Source organism: Candoia aspera, chromosome 1, assembly GCF_035149785.1.
Source record: "Candoia aspera isolate rCanAsp1 chromosome 1, rCanAsp1.hap2, whole genome shotgun sequence".
NCBI lineage: Eukaryota > Metazoa > Chordata > Lepidosauria > Squamata > Boidae > Candoia > Candoia aspera.
In genome coordinates this window covers 304,001,409-304,023,094 of record NC_086153.1, presented here as the reverse complement: position 1 = coordinate 304,023,094, position 21,686 = coordinate 304,001,409, and the positions used below count along the sequence as shown (strand labels likewise).

The 21,686-nt window shown below is 40.8% G+C and overlaps 1 protein-coding gene across 3 annotated transcripts in view; it reads left to right on the top strand.

Moving 5' to 3' along the window:
* The first annotated feature begins 92 nt into the window (after positions 1–92).
* Positions 93–21,686, top strand: part of PTPN21 (protein tyrosine phosphatase non-receptor type 21) — a 69,611-nt gene continuing 48,017 nt past the window's right edge. For 2 of the 3 annotated variants that reach the window (XM_063290203.1, XM_063290201.1), the window contains exons 1-2: positions 535–873; positions 14,219–14,563. In XM_063290203.1, coding sequence (XP_063146273.1) covers positions 14,384–14,563 — 180 coding nt within the window. In that variant the 5' untranslated portion in view covers positions 535–873; positions 14,219–14,383. Of the gene's footprint in view, positions 363–534; positions 874–14,218; positions 14,564–21,686 lie in introns of those variants that run through there. The other variant, XM_063290202.1, reaches the window with a different exon arrangement.

The window sequence follows — 21,686 nt, the reverse complement described above, 5'->3', positions numbered from 1 at the left end:
TAGGCTAGCACCATACATCACGTGATACCAATCTCGCCTTTAGTTTGTTGTTCATCTGTCCCGTGTCTTTTTTTTTTTCGTCGCACAACGCCAGTCTGGACGAGAAAGGGATTTAGGCGGCCTGGTGAAAACTGAGACAATTCTCAGGGCACGAGTTTTCAAGGGGCAAAAGGCTTTGTTCTTGTTGCAGCGGGCAAAGACGACGAAGCGCAATAGCAAGTTAGGGACAGACGTGCGCCTTCGGCATCTCCCGTTCAGCCGTGCCAGCTCCCCGCCTCCGCCTCCGCTCCTTCCAGCCAGGGCAGCGGCAGCAGCTGTCCCATTGCTGACATTCCCCCTGCCGAGCATTCCAGGCCTCTGAGGTAATGGGCCTTCAAACACACAGGGCTGTACTTTAATGACCACACCGTATCCTTCCGCATGGCTGGAGCCAAGGGGAACGCCTCCAAAGGGGAACGAGGAAGGACAGAGCGGGGGGCGGGGGCGGCACGTAAAGGAGGGGGAGGGGAAAACCTTGGGCGCTCAGAGAAAAGCTTGCCTTGTGCTCCCGCAGCCTTCCTCTGTCAAGAAAAGGTGGCTGGCGGAGGGAAGCCCGCGTTGATTCTCCTCCTCCCCCCTAACTTTTCGCCGAGTGGAATGATATCCAGACTCAATTTTTGGTGTTGTTGTTGTTGAGAGGCAGGAAGTGAGGCATGTTCGCACTCTGAGCGCCTGAGAGAAGAGCCGAAGGCTGCTCTCTTAGACGGGACTTTCCTCCATTCCCCCTTTCAGAAGGAATAACCCATGAAATGGCTTTATCTGAAGCGGTCTCGACGCTGCTCCCGGGATTTTGCAGCTAAAGGAGACTTTTTTTGCCTTGGGTTTTCACAATAGGTAAAGTGAGCCAACCGGTGGCGACGGATATGCGAGATTGCTTCTTGATGTTTTATTTTAAGATGTTAACATTTCCAAAGTAGGATTCGTAGTTTCTTCACCACTCACTTTTGAAGAGTCTCATTCAGACTCGGGAAAGGTTGCACCAAGGAATAAATGGCAAGTGGATTCTCTCCTTGACATAAGTAGGTGAGGGCGGGGAAGGAGGTTATTTAACAGTAAAATTAATTTAGTCTTGGATGGCAAAGTGGATCGCGACATGCTCTGTAAGTAAATAAGATCTGATTACCTGTTTCCCTACCTTTTCCTTTCTTACTGCCTCTTATCCCTCTTAATCTCCACCTCGATGGTTCTGACTGAACTGTATAAAATGTTTTCCAAAATAAGTTTGTCCCCTGATCTGCATAGTAAATCTCGCAAACCACAGAAAGGAAATTGGGAATCTTTTGTGAATAAAACTAAACGGAGTTATGTATGCAGAGATTTCCCAAGCAGTTATGGTGCTTTGCATTCCTGATGGTCTCTTATTATTAATTCTAATGCTAAGCACCAGTAAAAGGAAAATATTAACCTTCCATTTATTACAACTGAAGATGTTTTGAGGGCTGCATTTGATTTGTGGATTAAGATTAAAATGGTTTGAGACTATTTTCTATCTTGGCTCCTCCCATTCTTAACAAAAGAACATTAAAGTTTTCTCTTATTCTTCTACTGTAAAATGTATTTTAGTGAAATGGGTGGTAACATAAATGTATAAATTCCCCCCACTATTTATTTCTTGAAAGAAAAATATATATAATTAAGCTGAAGAAGGGGGATTTATCATTTTCCTGTTCATATATGATACTTCCCATTTGTTTTATTACTGTGTGGAATCATTATGCAATCCAAGTGGAAAGTAAATAAAAGTTAGATGGGAAACATTGCTGGTTTTACTTTGCATATTAAAACAGGATAAAAAATATATATCCATGTAAAGAGTTCTAGGACCACTAAATAGAGAATAATGATTTCAACATACATTTTATTGGATTTTCTAGTGTGTCTACTAATGCCTTTAACTATGCAGAATGGAGGGTATTTGAAATAGTCGAATATGGCAAGGTCTAACATGACAGCAGCTGTAGCAGAAAGTAACAGCTGCTAAACAAAACTGGTTGTGCTGTGTTAGCAAGAATTGTGCTTGGCTAGCGTGGAAACTTGTTGAATAGGATTGAAGCATGATACCTTCTCCACCCATCCTCTGGCATTTTCTAATTGACTTGCTGTAATATGACTGCATTCTCTGTGGTTCATTTCTGGAAAGGAGCAATGATTTGGAAGATATGGTTAAACATATTCTGACCCTCTGGTTTTTCTGTGGTGTAAAAATAGGATTCATAGTTAGATTTTTAAAATGTTAATTTTCCTTTCTAAGTCAAATGTTGGGTATGTTTATACAAAAACATCAGTCTAATAAAGAATGAATCTGATAGAATTTGAAAGATAGGGTACAATCCAGCCAGAATTAAGTGCTGTATTTCTATACATCGAATTCAGTGAAACAGCGGTGCAGTCTGATCTTACCCATGTTCATTCAAAAGTGAGTCCCACTAATTTAAAGTAAAACTTAATATCAGATTAAATGTCTATAAAGCTATAGGTTTAACCATGTGCTTAAAGTTTCAAGATGAGAACATTAGAACTATATATACTTTTTGGCATATGCAATATAAGATATAATTGAAGAAGCCTTAGAATTTCATGTATTAATTAATAATTGTGTGTGCGGTTAGACAAGTATGGTGAAATGTCAAACTTCAAGCATATTTCTGAGACAGCTATTCAATATATAATTAAGAGCAGGTCTTGTGGAATGTTGCAATACAGTACTTACCTCTGAGCAGAATATATAGGTTTGTGCTGCACTGAGGCTGAAAAGGAATATGATGGGGAATGACAGAAGTTTAAAAGATGAGCATTTAAAAGAAGATTCAGTTCTTAAAATATTAACGGGAACAGAGTTTTGCTGCCAGAGGACTGTAGTTTATATGTCCAAATGTAATACTTCTAAGGTCAGTGTTTAAGCTTCTTAGAGTTGGCAGTGCTACAGATTATTACTGGATATGGATCCATACTTTGATCATCTTGAATAAGAAGTAAACAGAGGTCACAGTTGTAAAAATTATTGTTGAAATTTCCTTTGATGTGATAAAAATGTAACTTTCCCTAGTAATAGCATTTGTAATGTTCACAAGGGATCAACATTTAGCAGCTGTCAAAACGTGTTCGACAGACTCCAGACAAGAAACAAGTTGGACTGTTCATGAACATTCCAGGGACATCATCAGATGAATCTCACACCTGTTTAATAGCTCATGATGAATTTTTTTCAGTTGCCATTCATGGAATTATCCATGAGACCTAGGTACAAGGTCCTTCTACTTGTAACCTCTGATATATTTCTGTTGCTTCTTCCCTTTGGGGATTTGTTTTTTTAAAAAGCTTTCACAAGCATATTTTAAGAAGGAAAGCTGTGATAGTTGCAAGCGTGTCCTATGATTAACAGTACTAAACCTCACTGGCGTAACATACTTCTGCTCTAAGAGTCATAAACGGAGCTGCCCTTCATCGAATGAAGTGTAGAAGTAATGTAGTACATGTTACTACTTCATGAATGAAATGCAATTTCTAGATTATGTTTTCAGGTTTTGTTGTTGTTGTTGTTTATTCATTTAGTCGCTTCCGACTCTTTGTGACTTCATGGACCAGCCCATGCCAGAGCTTCCTGTCGGTCGTCAACACCCCCAGCTCCCCCAGGGACGAGTCCGTCACCTCTAGAATATCATCCATCCATCTTGCCCTTGGTCGGCCCCTCTTCCTTTTGCCTTCCACTCTCCCTAGCATCAGCATCTTCTCCAGGGTGTCCTGTCTTCTCATTATGTGGCCAAAGTATTTCAGTTTTGCCTTTAATATTTCAGGTTTAGTATAACATTAATGGTTAAGGTTCATATACCACAATGAGGCATAATGTAGCTTATTTACATTACCAGAATGGTAACATAACGGTAATTACATTACATTAACCAGAATGGTTTAGCACAGAGATGCACAACTGGAGGCCCCCAAAAGCCTTGGATATGGCACACAAAGATCTCCAGAAGTTCTTATCATATTATAATTTTTAATAAGATAGTAGGAAAATTAAATACATGGGATAATAACTAATATTTAATATAATTAAATATAAGTTCAGTTTAATACAATTTAATTTTGTCCATCAGTAGTTTTCGGAGTGGCCTCTGACAAAACATCAAAGAGCAGATGAGACCTCTGGCCTGCAAAAAGTTGGACATCTGTTTGTATGCACGTTACATAAACATGTATATAAACCTGTTGCTGTATGGTGGGACCTAGGTAACATGCCTTCTCAGTAGCAGCCCCTGTCCTCTGGAATACCCTTCCCCCTGAGAATCGGCAGGTCCCCGACTCCTAGTCTTCCAAAAAGTCTTGAAGACCTGGCTTTTCCCACACGTGTTAGTAGTATGTGGCTGGAGCTCAAAAAAGTTGTTTGTTGGATGTGAGAGGTGTGCTGCTTTTGGGTGTTGGTAGTTTTTATGTTGGTTTTTATTGTTTTCATGGGCTATGCTATCTAAGATGGGCAACTATATACATCAAATAAATAGCCAGTTGCTTTTTTGAGAAACTATAATTTGGCATGGCACTATCTGTGAACCCAGTTTAATGCTCTTGTGTGAATATTCTCTAAATTATAATATCCAAGAACGTACAGAATTAATGGTGAATTTTTCTGTGTGTTTTAATTATTGAAATGATTTGTGCAAAATGTTTATCATCTATTGTTGATATTGCTATGATTTTGTTCTGAAAATAGTTTGATGCTACTAAAGATTTCTAATAAATCTTTCTAATAATTTTTTTTCCTGGTTATTTATTTATTTATTGCCTTTTTAAACCATCTAACCGTTGAAGCTCTCTGAGCAGTTTACAATAAAACACAAAAAGGAAACAAAAATAAAACATATACAATAAAATCAAATCAAATACAAAATAAGGCCACCATACAAACTAGGCCATGGATTACAAGGTGATTAAAAGGCTTGGAAAAATAAAAAGGTCTTCAACTGGCACCCAAATAATGCTAATGTGGGCACCAGTCAAACATATTTGGGAAGGGTGTTCTGTAAATAGGGTGACACCACAAAAAAGGCTCGCCCTTGTAAAGGCCCCTTTCATCTCCTTTGGTGGGGGCACCTGGAGGAGGACCACATTAGAAGATCTTAAGGTTGCCAATGCTATCCTAATTTTTTTCTGTTGCAAGAGGGTATCTTATGTTCCAGCTGCAATCAGACTCTTTCAGGCCAAGTCATTAGCTCAGCTTCTTTATGGGACTTTAGTAGGCCCTTCATCCTCATATTTTACACCCCTGGAAAGAGTACAAGCCAAATTAATTAGAGCAGTACTCCAGATGCCTCGATGTGTTTCAAATGCACACCTGAGGCCTGAAACAGGCATGATGAGGGTGGAATCAAGAGTGTGTTTAGCTTCTCTAAACCTTTGGTTGAAGCTCAAATTCTATCCCAAGGCCTTGCACCTCTCATTTCCCAGGACAACTTTCAGTCCTCATGGATCAAGGCCATTGACACAAATCTTCCAAAGCTAGGATACTCTCCATTCTCCAGTCCTTGAGATGGACTTTAATCAAGCCAAACAAGAGCTGAAACAAAGGATAAAGGATACAGAGAGGCAAGCAGATGTAGGGAAGACTCTACTCTTCCTGTTTCCGGCACATAACACATACATTGCTTCTGCAGCTAGTTATCTCACACAGCTTGAAACACCCAGCCATCAGAGAGCCTTTTCTTTAGCTCGTTGTCATGCTCTCCCCTCTGCGGTAGGTAAAGGTAAAGGTTTCCCTTGACGTAAAGTCCAGTCGTGTCCGACTCTAGGGGGCGGTGCTCATCTCTGTTTCTAAGCCTTGGAGCCGGCGTTGTCCCTAAGGACCCGTCCGTGGTCACGTGGCCAGCATGACTCACGGAACGCCGTTACCTTCCCGCCGAAGCGGTACCAATTAATCTACTCACATTTGCATGTTTTCGAACTGCTTGGTGTGCAGGAGCTGGGACGAGCAACGGGAGCTCACCCCGCCGCGCGGTTTCGAACCACCGACCTTCCGATCGGCAGCTCAGCGGTTTAACCCGCAGCGCCACCGCGTCCCTTTTGCCCTCTGCGGTATTGGATGGTAAATACAAAAAAAAAAAAAAAATTATATATTTTTTTGTATTTACCCCTCTGCGGTATTGGATGGTAAATACAAAAAAATACCACTGGCCGCAAGGGTTTGTTCTTGTGACTCTGGAGAGGTGGAAACTATAGACCATGTTCTTCTGCACTGTGTTTTTTATAAAGACATTTGTACCAAACTCATCATACCCCTGATTAGTAAATACCCTGGTTGCACAGGTACTGACTATGCTCAGTTGCTGCTTATAGATGAAAACTCTATTGTCACAGCGCAGGTAGCAAGGTTCTGTGCTGCAGCAATGAAGATCCATTAGACCCTGATGGGTTAATTTCTGTAATGGATTGCATGTAATAGTAAATCATTCAAATTTTCTTTTTATATATAAAACAGTAGTAATTTTAGATACCCATTTATATTATATACCTACTAACAACCTGCAATATGCAGATGATACAACTTTGCTTGCTGGAAATGAAGAAGACTTGAAGTACTTGCTGATGAAGATCAAAGATTGTAGTCGGTAGTGCGGACTACACCTGAATGTGAAGAAGACAGAGATTCTCACAAATGGACCAATAAACAATGTGACAATAAATGGAGAAGAAATTGAAGTCGTCAACAATTTCATTCTACTCGGATCAACGATCAATGCCAAGGGAAGTTGTAATCAAGAAATCAAACGATGTATCTTGCTGGGAAAATCTGCCATCAAAGACCTATCTAAAGTTTTCAGAAGTAAAGATGTCAGTTTAAAAACAAAGGTGTGTCTGACCCACACCATGGTCTTCTTAATTGCCACATAATGCCTGTGAAAGTTGGACATTAAAAAAGGAAGATAGAAGAAGAATTGATGCATTCAAATTGTGGTGTTGGCAAAGATTATTGAAAATACCATGGACTGCCAGAAGAACAAACAAATCAGTTTTAGAAGAAATACAGTTAGAATGTTCCCTAGAGGCGAAGATAACTAGGCTTAGACTCTCATACTTTGGGCACATTGTCAGGGAAGACCTATCGCTTGAAAAGGACATCATGTTTGGTAAAGTCAAGCGCCAGCGGAAAAGAGGAAGACCTTCAATGCGATGGATTGATACAATTACCGCAGCAATGGATGCAAACATTGGAACAGTCAGGCATAGAGCACAAGAACGAACAGCATTTCGTTCTGTTATATATAAGGTTGCCATGAGTCATAAACGACTCGGTGGCAACTAACAACAACAAGACTGTAATAAAGTAAAGTAAAGATCTTAAGGTTCGGGTAACTGCATGTGGGAGAAGATAACCTGGTCTTCAGCCATTTAAGATTTTAAAGGTCAAAAACAGCACTTTGAATTGGGCCCAGAAACAGACTGGCAAGCAGTATAGATGGAGATATACTGGCATATGTGCATATCAGCCAGTCCCAGTGAGCATGCTACCTGCTCTACTTTGAACCAACTGAAGTTCCTGAAGAATTTTCAAAGGCAGCCCCTTTTACAATGCATTGCAATAATCCAGTTGAGAAGTTACCAGAGCATGCATAACTGTTGCATGACTGTCCTTCTCCAAGTTACAGGTGGTAAATCAGCTGCAACTGGTAAATCAGATGAGAGGCACTCCATGCTAATGAGGCCACCGTGGCCTCTACTAAAAGTGATGGATTTATGACTATCCCTAAACTGCAAACCTACTCTTTTAGGGTGAGTGCAGACAATTCCAGGACCGGCAGGGCACTGCTCATCTGGACAAGTACCCCACCCATAAATAGTATCTCCATCTTGTCTGGAGTCTCAGTTTGTTGATCCTCATCCAGTCTGTTACCCATCCACAACACTGGTTCAGAATGCCAACTGCCTCACCTGTGTTAGACAAGAATCAGAGGAAGAGCTGAGTATTATCCTCATATTGACGACGCCTTAGCTCACATTTCCAGATGGCCACTTCCAGCAGTTTCACATAGATGTTAAAAAGCATAGAGGGTAAAATGGAACTCTGAGAGACTCCATAGCCCAAATGCCATGAGGCAAGAGAAAACCCCCAGAACCATCTTCTGGAAATGGCCATCCAAGTAGGAGTAATACCATAAAGCTTCCCCATCCTAACTCAGACAGTTTGTCCAGGAGGATACCATGGTCAATGATACTGAAAGCTGCTGACAGGTCCAAGAGGATCAACAGTCATACTCCACCTATCTTTTTCTTGTCACAGTTCACCCCTCAGGGTGACCCCAGCAGTTTCTGGGCCATAGCCAGGTCTGTAACTGGATTGAAATGGTCTAGAAAATCAGTTTCATCCAAGAGAACCTGGAGTCAATTGGCCACCATGATGCAAAGAGACATGCTTGTACCTATTGCATGGCTGCCTGTCATGTAGCAATCAGCAGGTTAAAAGTGATAACATAATTGCTTATTGGATGTAAAATAAGGGAATAAGAGGTGGGAGAGAGTCACCAATTCCTTCTTGGGTTTGCTTGCGTCCTCCCTCTCCTACAAGCCTATTCCAGATTTTGCTCCATTTTGAGTTAGAATAATAACAATAATAATGGACCACACTGTTGTCTTCAGAAAGACAGTGGGATCTCTTAAGATACATTAAAGCACCCAAACTTTCTACCACTTACTTTTCCTTCTCTAGTTAAGAAACTGAACTTCCTTGAGCTGGTGACCTTCAACTAGACATATTTTTATTGATTGATTTAAACAATTTGTATCACTGCCCATTTCACTTGCAGTGACTTTAGGTGGTGAACAGAGGGTAAAAATCAAATAAGAACACAATATAAAATAAACATCCAGAACAAACAGTGTAACATGTATACAAGGACTAAAATCATCCCATTTCTAGTCCAGAGACTAGAATACACAAATTAATCAACCAACTGGACTAGCTTAATCTCCCAGTCCAAAATCCTGAGGGAACAGTTAGGTCTTTAATGCCTTATGAAAGGCCAACAGGGTGGAGACTGTCTCAATCTCCAGGTTGACACTGTTCCAAAGGGCAGGGGCTGTTGCAGAGAAGACATGATTCCTAGGCCTCACAAGATGACACTGCTGAATAGACGGGACCTGGAGCATGCCCACCCTGCTGGTTCTGGTGGTGTGTGAATAGAAATTTGGAGACAGGTAGTCACATAAATAACTTGACCCTGTGCTATGTACGGCTTAATGGGTGATAACAAGCCTCTAAAATTACACCCAGAAGCCTACTGGGAGCCACTGCAGCTCCTAGAACAGAGTTACTACATGAGTGTATTGTAAAACTCCCAAAATTGCCTGCATTGCTGCATTCTGGACTAGTTGTACCTTCCAAATTCTCTTCAAAGGCAACTCAAGATAAAGTGTATTACCGCAGTCCAACTGGGAGGTGACTGAGCCACTATGAATAGAACCTTCTAATCCAGAAACCAGCACAATTGGTGCTCATGAACTTGTGTAGGTAGCCATGGTTGCCACCTACTTTTTAAGTAACAGTTGTTAGTCCAGGAGGGTCCCCAAATTGCCCATCCAGACCCCCATGGCCTCCAGACACCAGGAAAAAACCTCAACAACATTACTTGGCTGGTCTGAGGCAGAGATATATAATTGGGTATCATCAATGTATTGGTGATACTTTGCCCTGTGTCAAAAGATGACTTTGCTCAGTTGCTTCATGTAGAAGTTAAACAGAAGTAGGGAGAGGGTAGAGCCCTGAGGAACCCCATAAAGCAGGGCCTTGGGTTCTATCTCTCCACCCTCCACTCCATCAACATGACTGGAACTGGCCCTAGAGAAAGTACGAGAACCACTGCAGTACTGTGCGTCCTATAGGAAATACAAGCACATCCTGCTTGTTCAGACTGATTGTAGACTTCTTTGCTTGGTGCAAACGTTCCAAAAACCAGAGAAGGTTGATAAGTGTCATGGTCTCTTTCTTCACCATAATCAGCACATATGTTTGTTATGGGAAAAAAGGCTGAATAACTGTAAGTCAGGGACAGAATGTTCAAATCTATTCCATTTTCTATTGAGAGAAAGAACCATTGAAACAACATCATTGTTTGGAACCTTGAAGGCATGCCTTTTCAGTGGCGGCCCCTGCTTTTTGGAACAATATTCCCTCTAATTCAGATGGCCTCAACCCTTCAAGCCTTCAGAAAGGCCATTAAGACCAGGCTGTTTCCCCAGGCCTTTGGGTCAGGATGAGCAGAGTTCCTAACTGGATGAATTTTAGCCAATTGTAGTCATGGTCACAATTTTATTGTTTCTGTTGATTTTTAATGTATATGTTGTTTTGTTTTGTGTTTGTTGATGATTTTTGTATACTGCTCAGGCCAGGTTGTGTGAATTGGGCAGACATATGTAGTTGTTTATTTGTTCAGTCGCTTCCGACTCTTTGTGACTTCATAGACCAGCCCATGCCAGAGCTTCCTGTCGGTCGTCAACACCCCCAGCTCTCCCAGGGATGAGTCCGTCACCTCTAGAATATCATCTATCCATCCTGCCCTTGGTCGGCCCCTCTTCCTTTTGCCTTCCACTCTCCCTAGCATCAGGATCTTCTCCAGGGTGTCCTGTCTTCTCATTATGTGGCCAAAGTATTTCAGTTTTGCCTTTCATATCTTTCCCTCATGAGCAGTCTGGCTTTATTTCCTGGAGGATGGACTGGTTTGATCTTCTTGCAGTCCAAGGCACTCTCAGAATTTTCCACCAACACCACAGTTCAAAAGCATCTATCTTCCTTCTCTCAGCCTTCCTTATGGTCCAGCTCTCGCAGCCATATATTACTACTGGGAATACCATTGCTTTAACTATGCGGACCTTTGTTGTCAGTGTGATGTCTCTGCTCTTAACTATTTTATTGAGATTTGTCATTGCTCTTCTCCCAAGGATTAAGTGTCTTCTGATTTCCTGACTGCAGTCAGCATCTGCAGTAATCTTCGCACCTAGAAATACGAAGTCTTTCACTGCTTCTACATTTTCTCCCTCTATTTGCCAGTTATCAATCAAGCTGGTTGCCATAATCTTGGTTTTTTTGAGGTTTAGCTGCAAGCCAGCTTTTGCACTTTCTTCTTTCACCTTCATCATAAGGCTCCTCAATTCCTCTTCGCTTTCAGCCATCAAAGTGGTATCATCTGCATATCTGAGATTGTTGATGTTTCTTCCAGCGATTTTAACTCCAGCCTTGGATTCCTCAAGCCCAGCATGTCTCATGACGTGTTCTGCGTACAAGTTGAATAGGTAGGGTAAGAGTATACAACCCTGCTGTACTCCTTTCCCAATCTTAAACCAGTCTGTTGTTCCATGGTCTGTTCTTACTGTTGCTACTTGGTCATTATACAGATTCTTCAGGGGGCATTCAAGATGACTTGGTATGCCCATACCACTAAGAACTTGCCACAATTTGTTATGGTCCACACAGTCAAAGGCTTTAGAATAGTCAATAAAACAGAAATAGATGTTTTTCTGAAACTCCCTGGCTTTTTCCATTATCCATCAGATATTGGCAATTTGGTCCCGAGTTTCTCTGCCTTTTCTAAACCCAGCTTGTACATCTGGCAATTCTCGCTCCATGAATTGCTGAAGTCTACTTTGCAGGATCTTGAGCATTACCTTACTGGCATGTGAAATGAGTGCCACTGTTCAATAGTTTGAACATTCTTTAGTGTTTCCCTTTTTTGGTATGGGGATATAAGTTGATTTTTTCCAATTTGATGGCCATTCTTGCATTTTCCAAATTTGCTGGCATATAGCATGCATTACCTTGACAGCATCATCTTGCAAGATTTTAAACTGGGATTCAGCTGGGATGCCGTTGTCTCCTGCTGCCTTGTTATTAGCAATGCTTCTTAAGGCCCATTCAACCTCACTCTTCAGGATGTCTGGCTCTAGCTCACTGACCACACCGTCAAAGCTATCCCCGACATTGTTATCCTTCTTATACAGGTCTTCTGTATATTCTTGCCACCTTTTCTTGATCTCTTCTTCTTCTGTTAGGTCCTTGCCATCTTTGTTTTTGATCATACCCATTTTGGCCTGGAATTTACCTCCAATGTTTCTAATTTTCTGGAAGAGGTCTCTTGTCCTTCCTATTCTATTGTCTTCTTCCACTTCCGCACATTGCTTGTTTAAAAATAATTCCTTATCTCTTCTGGCTAACTTCTGGAATTTTCCATTTAATTGGGCATATCTCCCCCTATCACTGTTGCCTTTTGCTTTCCTTCTTTCTTGGGCTACTTCTAGTGTCTCAGCAGACAGCCATTTTGCCTTTTTGGTTTTCTCTTTCTTTGGGATGTATTTTGTTGCCGCCTCTTGAACAATGTTGCAAACTTCTGTCCATAGTTCTTCCGGGACCCTATCTACTAAGTCCAGTCCCTTAAGTCGATTCTTCACCTCCACTGCATATTCCTTAGGAATATTAGTGAGCTCATATCTAGCTGATCTGTGGGTCTTCCGTAATCTCTTTAGTCTGATCCTAAATTGTGCAATAAGAAGTTCGTGATCTGAACTACAGTCAGCTCCAGGTCTTGTTTTTACCGACTGTATAGATGTCCACCACCTTTGGCTGCAAAGGATGTAGTCAATCTGATTTCGGTGTTGTCCATCTGGTGAAGTCCATGTATAAAGCCGTCTCTTAGGTTGTTGGAAGAGAGTGTTTGTTATGCAGAGTGAGTTGTCTTGGCAAAATTCTATCAGCCTATGTCCTGCTTCATTTTGTTCTCCCAGGCCATGCTTACCTGTAATTCCAGGTGTCATTTGACTGCTCACCTTAGCATTGCAGTCTCCCGTGATGAAAATAACATCTCTTTTAGGCGTGTTGTCCAGTAGGTGCTGCAGATCCTCATAGAACTGCTCTACCTCAGCTTCTTCAGCATCTGTGGTTCGGGCGTCTATTTGGATCACTGTGATGTTAGATGGCTTGCCCTGAATTCGAATTGAGATAATTCTATCATTCTTTGGATTGTATCCAAGCACTGCTTTAGCCACTTTACGATTAATTATGAAGGGTACTCCATTTCTTCTGTGGTCCTCTTGTCCACAGTAGTAGATCTGGTGGTCATTTGATGTGAAGTGGCCCATTCCAGTCCAGGGCAGACATATAAAAAGCTCTAAATAAATAAATTAACCACTATGAAATATTATGGAAATAATAAATGTCTTTAGATGTTGGGGATCAAAGGGAGGTTTTCATTTAGGCTAGTAATTCTTACCTGATATGTTTTGGTTTATTTCTTGCTTTTTAAACTAAATGTGCATGTACACATATATACAGAATAGACAAGAGTGGAGAGTTCTCTGCATTTCTGAGTCCAGGGCTTTCCAGAATGATTTTGGAAGCTGTCACATCACATTATATTGTATGGAATCATTCTCACAATACTTCAGAAAGTCTGTGGTTCACATTATAAAACAATGTGTAGGTAAGGACAATAGGAACTAGAGTAGCAATACAGTGAAACCACTGAAGTAAGCAGAGCTGTGGCATCTGGCCAGATGTTTTTTCATTTTGGGAGGATGATTTTTTCTTGTATTTGTTTTCTTGGTGTGTGAAGCCTGAATAAGGTCTGTTCACTATTTATCTTGTTTTTCCACTGAAAATACACAGGAAATTGCATCTTCATTTCTCAATGCAAATACTGGGAGATTTGGGTCAGATAATGGGTTTGGGGGCCTCGTGAAGTCCATAACCCACAATAATATACTGAAGTGTTTTATATTTTTATAAATATATCCAATTCCTATATAGATTTGATTACCAAAATATTGTTTGCCTATAAAATGTTTACATCCTTGCAACATTTATTACACAAATTAACCTTATGTCCCAGGAAAATTTAATTTCTGTTAAGAACATGAGGTGGGAAGATCTCAGTTCAAGTTTTATCTAAACCATGAATTTATGAGAGGTGCTCTTAACCTTTTTTCTCTTCTTTTGTTACTTCTTTAAAATGAATAACATTTATTGTAAGGATTTCAAAAAAAGTTGAAAGGTGCTCCTTAAGTAGTTGAGGAATATTAGATAAAAGACAAATTATACCATAGTGAGTAATATTTGGCTGGTATAAATTATCCTTGTAAGTTATCAAAATGTGTAAATATTTCCTAGTCTAGGTTTAATTAACTCCTTTCCCCCACTTTCTTTCAGAAATTTTGTGGATGCTTCCTTTATTCAGAACTTGGAAGAAAACCTGCCACGTTTTAATGGCTGCTGCTGCTGCTGCTGGATGATCATCTGCAACTCTTGACTTAACAGAAGAGACAACATTGCTCGATGGTTTCTGTGACTTCTTGTTAATGACTGAAGGAAGAAATGCCTCTACCTTTTGGGCTGAAGTTGAAACGAACTCGACGCTACACAGTATCCAGCAAGAGCTGCTTGGTAGCCCGTATCCATCTACTTAACAATGAGTTTGTGGAGTTCACACTGTCGGTGGAAAGCACTGGGCAGGAAAGTCTGGAGGCTGTGGCACAGAGACTTGAACTTCGAGAGGTAGGAAATGTGGCTGTTTGGCATCTCCACCTTGGAATATGTGTACTCAGAGGATTGAAAACTACATTATATTAGGTCAGACTAATTATACCTAATTTATATCTACCCCGGTGTTGTCTGTGTGGCTGGAAGCAGTTATTCAGTGTCTTAAATAAAGAGCTGTCTTGTCACTGTCACATGATTATTTTTGACTGGAAGTGGCAGGAATTTGAATCTGACTTTCTATATACAAGTGTTATATAGATCAGTACTCACCAATCTAGGGTTCTTCCATCACCTTTCTGCACAATGTGTTCTCCAGCATTAACATTCACATAAACAGAATTGGATTGTGCAAATGAAAGGTATCTCTATAAGTGTGCCTGCATTAGCATGTAGCAAAAGCTGTAAAGGTTCTTGACTAATAACGGATTGTGCTATAAATATCTGAGAGATTACAGTTAGATTACCTGGAGTAGTAAGCTTATAGGGTAAGAAAAGACAATTCGAAAAAGAAGCAGAGAAATAGAAACAGGAGTATTCCCAACTTTAGCAGTGGCAATTCTCTTACTGATTGTTATATTTTTGAGCTATCCCTCAGTACCAATATTCTCAAAATGGCTTAAATTGATTACAGGGAATAAAAATGTAAAATGAATCAAACAATAAAATTGAACAGTGAAAACAAAGTAGCAGCAAATATTATATTTGAAAGCATGGGAAAATAAAAATATTTTAATCTGGCGCCAGAAGGGCAACGAAGAACTGTCACGTGAGCCTCACTGTATGCAAAATTATAAAATAAAGTGCCCTAACTTATTAAGGTGTTCTTCCAAGTTACTGTTCCCTCAGCTCCAACAGCTGAGGGGACAGTCCTCATGGTGTGAAGATAAAGGTGAAATGATGTAAGCATTGCTTAGAGACATTGTCTGGGGTAGTGATTATAATATACATCTAGGGAGATTCATCTTCATATTCACACTCCCCTATGAAAATCACTGAAACGGTTGTTTGTACTTTCTTGAGCCCATTGTGGAAATAAAAATAGAGTTATTATAAGTATATAATTATTAATCCAGCAAGTGGACAAAATGTTGCACTATGTGGTATCCTGTTCAGTTTTCCAACCATGAGTCAGCCATGTTTTTTCAGCACATTCAACTCCTACTCTAACCAGATTACAGACCTAGTGTTGATAACACTGAACATACTCAATACAACAGGTGTGACTCATTAGGTTTATTTGCCCCTGAAGATTTTTCTAGTTCTGTAACTGTAAATATTGGACTTAACTCACTGTCGTTTCTCAGTAATCATTTTTTGTTAACTAATTAACTAATTCAGGACATATTTGAGTTTGCTGTTCATTTCTTGGGTAATAATTTAGAAGCCTGGATGGCTTTGCGCTCTGCAGATTAAGGATGGGACTTTTCACAGTCTCCATTGTTCCTTCACTCTCTTAGATTGGCTAGCGGGAGGAAATTATGCTGAGGCAAAAGCAGCGTGCTTCATTTAGGTCTCTTTAGAGGGCTGAGCAGGAGTTCCTTGGTGTGGCACAAGTGTTTTGTTACAAACTGTAATACATGGACCAGTCCAACTGTATGTGGCAAAATAAACACCGATACTGGACACCAGACAGGATGCTTTGTATGCTTCCTCTGCACAGAGATTTTTTTCCACATTGGTAAAATGAATCTTAGGCAGCCTTCCTCCATGCACAGTGAAATTGGAGGGCAGTCTGAGTCTACTGCAGAAATTTGGTTGTATATATCTGTGAATGAACTTCTATATTATCATATTTTCTGTTGGACTTAGGTTAACAATTCCTTACTTTCTTCTCTTTTTTTTCCCAAGCAGCTCAGTTTGGCATTCATGATTCTCAAGTAGCTCCACTGTGTCAGAACATGTAATGTCAGGTTAAGAGATGGTGCTAGGTCATTCAGTGAGCTTCTTGGTTTAGTGGGGATTTGAATTTGAACCTCACCAGTTCTAGTACAATATTCTAATTGTTACACCATTAAAAATCAGATTTAGGGTATGAAAACCAGACTACTGAATTTGAAAGGGTTCCCGTCTTCCATCTCAGTAAGCATTCTTGCAGGTATTGTTTTGGTAACAAAGTTTGGACAGGAAAAGGGAAATAGGCAACATGCAAACATACTGTATAAACAACATTCTTCAGAATATTCATTGCAAACTGAAAATATGTCTGTCATCTAACCACCAAAAGGTTTCTGTTTTGATCACTCCCACCCCCCCACCAGTTTTTATATTACATAATTTGTTGTTGTTGTTGTTTATTCGTTTAGTCGCTTCCGACTCTTCGTGACTTCATGGACCAGCCCACGCCAGAGCTTCCTGTCGGTCGTCAACACCCCCAGCTCCCCCAGGGACGAGTCCGTCACCTCTAGAATATCATCCATCCACCTTGCCCTTGGTCGGCCCCTCTTCTTTTTGCCCTCCACTCTCCCTAGCATCAGCATCTTCTCCAGGGTGTCCTGTCTTCTCATTATGTGGCCAAAGTATTTCAGTTTTGCCTTTAATATCATTCCCTCAAGTGAGCAGTCTGGCTTTATTTCCTGGAGAATGGACTGGTTGGATCTTCTTGCAGTCCAAGGCACTCTCAGAATTTTCCTCCAGCACCACAGTTCAAAAGCATCGATCTTCCTTCGCTCAGCCTTCCTTATGGTCCAGCTCTCGCAGCCATATGTTACTACAGGGAACACCATTGCTTTAACTATGCGGGCCTTTGTTGTCAGTGTGATGTCTCTGCTCTTAACTATTTTATCGAGATTTGTCATTGCTCTTCTTCCAAGGATTAAGCGTCTTCTGATTTCCTGACTGCAGTCAGCATCTGCAGTAATCTTTGCACCTAGGAATACAAAGTCTTTCACTGCTTCTACATTTTCTCCCTCTATTTGCCAGTTATCAATCAAGCTGGTTGCCATAATCTTGGTTTTTTTGAGGTTTAGCTGCAAACCAGCTTTTGCACTTTCTTCTTTCACCTTCATCATAAGGCTCCTCAGTTCCTCTTCACTTTCAGCCATCAAAGTGGTATCATCTGCATATCTGAGATTGTTAATGTTTCTTCCAGAGATTTTAACTCCAGCCTTGGATTCCTCAAGGCCAGCTTGTCGCGTGATGTGTTCTGCATACAAGTTGAATAGGTAGGGTGAGAGTATACAGCCCTGCCGTACTCCTTTCCCAATCTTAAACCAGTCTGTTGTTCCGTGGTCTGTTCTTACTGTTGCTACTTGGTCGTTATACAGATTCTTCAGGAGGCAGACAAGATGACTTGGTATCCCCATACCACTAAGAACTTGCCACAATTTGTTATGGTCCACACAGTCAAAGGCTTTAGAATAGTCAATAAAACAGAAATAGATGTTTTTCTGAAACTCCCTGGCTTTTTCCATTATCCAGCGGATATTGGCAATTTGGTCTCTAGTTCCTCTGCCTTTTCTAAACCCAGCTTGTACATCTGGCAATTCTCGCTCCATGAAGTGCTGAAGTCTACCTTGCAGGATCTTGAGCATTACCTTACTGGCATGTGAAATGAGTGCCACTGTTCGATAGTTTGAACATTCTTTAGTGTTTCCCTTTTTTGGTATGGGGATATAAGTTGATTTTTTCCAGTCTGATGGCCATTCTTGTGTTTTCCAAATTTGCTGGCATATAGCATGCATTACCTTGACAGCATCATCTTGCAAGATTTTGAACAGTTCAGCTGGGATGCTGTCGTCTCCTGTTGCCTTGTTATTAGCAATGCTTCTTAAGGCCCACTCAACCTCACTCTTCAGGATGTCTGGCTCTAGCTCACCGACCACACCGTCAAAGCTATCCCCGATATTGTTATCCTTCCTATACAGGTTTTCTGTATATTCTTGCCACCTTTTCTTGATCTCTTCTTCTTCTGTTAGGTCCTTGCCATCTTTGTTTTTGATCATACCCATTTTTGCCTGGAATTTACCTCCAATGTTTCTAATTTTCTGGAAGAGGTCTCTTGTCCTTCCTATTCTATTGTCTTCTTCCACTTCCGCGCATTGCTTGTTTAAAAATAATTCCTTATCTCTTCTGGCTAACCTCTGGAATTTTGCATTTAATTGGGCATATCTCCCCCTATCACTGTTGCCTTTTGCTTTCCTTCTTTCTTGGGCTACTTCTAGTGTCTCAGCAGACAGCCATTTTGCCTTCTTGGTTTTCTCTTTCTTTGGGATGTATTTTGTTGCCGCCTCCTGAACAATGATGCCAACTTCTGTCCAGAGTTCTTCCGGGACCCTATCTACTAAGTCCAGTCCCTTAAATCTATTCTTCACCTCCACTGCATATTCCTTAGGAATATTAGTGAGCTCATATCTAGCTGATCTGTGGGTCTTCCCTAATCTCTTTAGTCTGATCCTAAATTGTGCAAGAAGAAGTTCGTGATCTGAACTACAGTCAGCTCCAGGCCTTGTTTTTACCGACTGTACAGATGTCCGCCACCTTTGGCTGCAAAGGATGTAATCAATCTGATTTCGGTGTTGTCCATCTGGTGAAGTCCATGTATAAAGCCGTCTCTTAGGTTGTTGGAAGAGAGTGTTTGTTATGCAGAGTGAATTGTCTTGGCAAAATTCTATCAGCCTGTGTCCTGCTTCGTTTTGTTCTCCCAGGCCATACTTACCTGTAATTCGAGGTGTCATTTGACTGCCCACCTTAGCATTCCAGTCTCCTGTGATGAAAATAACATCTCTTTTAGGCATGTTGTCCAGTAGGTGCTGCAGATCCTCATAGAACTGCTCTACTTCAGCTTCTTCAGCATTTGTGGTTGGGGCGTATATTTGGATCACTGTGATGTTAGATGGCTTGCCCTGAATTCGAATTGAGATCATTCTGTCGTTTTTTGGGTTGTATCCAAGCACTGCTTTAGCCACTTTACTATTAATTATGAAGGTTACTCCATTTCTTCTGTGGTCCTCTTGTCCGCAGTAGTAGATCTGGTGGTCATTTGATGTGAAGTGGCCCATTCCAGTCCATTTCAGTTCACTGACGCCCAGAATGTCTATCTTTAATCTTGACATCTCACCAATAACCACATCCAATTTGCCCTGGCTCATAGATCTTACATTCCAGGTTCCGATGGTGTGTTGATCCTTAGAACATCGGATTCGCCGTTCACCACCAGCACCGTTGGCCGCTAGCCGTCCTTTCGGCTTTGAGCTAGCTGCGTCATCACGTCTGGGGCTAGTTGAGCTCATCCTCTGTTCCTCCCCAGTAGCATTTTGACCATCTTCCGACCTGGGGGTCTCATCTTCCGATGGTATACCGACATATCTCTGGTTGTACTGATCCATTTAGTTTTCACGGCAAGAATACTGGGGTGGGTTGCCATTACCTTCCCCAGGGATCGCATTTAGTCTGACCTCTCTGTCATGACCTTCCCGTCTTGGGTGGCCCTTCACGGTTTAGCTCATGGCATCATTGAGGTGCTCAAGCTCCAGCACCACGACAAGGTAACGATCCTTTGCTGAAGATTACATAATTTGGAAGACATTTTTATCATCTTCCAAGTCTTGGATGTTTGTGAGGAAAACTTTCCAGACCAGTATTTTCTACTGTAACCAGACATTTTGCCTGTTGGAGGGGATTTGTTTTTTAAATTACATTTTATTTCTACTTTATCCTAAGAAGCTTGGGAAAGCATACCTTAAAAATGCAAAGTAGATTAGGCTAAAGGAGCAAAATTGTCTTAAGGTCATTCAGTAAACTTCATGACTTAATAACTAGGTTCACATATTGTGCTAAGTCTTAATTTGTTTGAAACACAATACATAGCTTCACATATAATGCTGATTCTTAAACCATGATTGACAACTACAGCTGGATTAACACACCACTTTATGACAAACCTGAAGAAACTATACTGAGGCTTTAGGAGCCCCTTAGGAAGATGCTTAGGAAATGGAAGGCAGTGGGGTATGGATAATGTCCTTGGAATGAACATTGAAAAAGTAGGTAACCCAGGAAGGCTACAAACAGGGCAAACAGTTGGGTGGCCTCTCCTCCTTTCAGTTTGCAACTTAACAAAGGAAGTCAATATGACAACAACGATGATCCCTACAATCTGAAAGTCCTGTTCTTTAATTCCAGATCACTTACTGATAAAAGGACTATTATCTATGATTTAAACCCAGATGAAACAGCTGAACTGGAGACCTACTGTAGCTGACAGAAGTAATTCATCCTTCCCAGCTTTGTCTACTTGGCTATTTTGTGGTACATCAGACTAGTAATGGAGGAGAGAGGGATGGATTGGTCATGGTCCACAACATTCTATCTTGCTGACAGAATGCTTGGCATTCTGCCATTTCTGAGTCATGCTGATGGGTTTGGGTGTAGGATTCTATTAGTGAAAAATTCCAACCCTTTTGAAATCAGCATTAATTCATGCAAGTTGGTATAGTATAGCTTGCAACTAGAATAGTGTATTATCTGGCTGGAAAAGAGTTTGCTGTTCTACTTTGAATCTGAGTATGTTGGAGTTTAGGACTTTTGAAAGTAAGACATTTTCAATTGTACTTTATGTTCCATCCTCCCTCCACCTTTTTTAAAACAAAAATATGTTGTGCTGTAAACATGCTGGAAAATATTAGTTACATAAAATGCTGTATGCCGAGGAGCATATGTTGTAGAATTTGCAGAATGTGAATTGCAGGGAGTGTAAATACAATCTGGTTCTCCCACCCTGGCCAAGAGGCCAAGTGGTAAATATGCCTTCATTAAATTCTAGGAGTCAACATGGGCAGAATGCAAAGATGATTGAATGGAGTATGTTATGTTGTCATAGTGTGTTTTAGAATTTGAATGCTCCTTGAAATAAATAATATTCAGACATGCACAGTGTTTAGTGACAGACAAGCCATGGCGTGGAGTTCTCTGTTTCTTACTTTCTTTTAAAAAATGAGAAGTAGCTATGGAAGAGTGTGATTGTCAGTATATGGAAGGAAATAGCTCCTTAACACATCTTCCATAGGCAACCTTTGACTAAAATTTCTCATCTGAGCAGGAGCAGACTTTTTCTTTTTTTGCACTCCCATAATCCCTTTCCTCCTCTGGCATGGCTTTGAGTGCAGAATATTGTAAACAGATATAGGCAATCAGAAGCTAT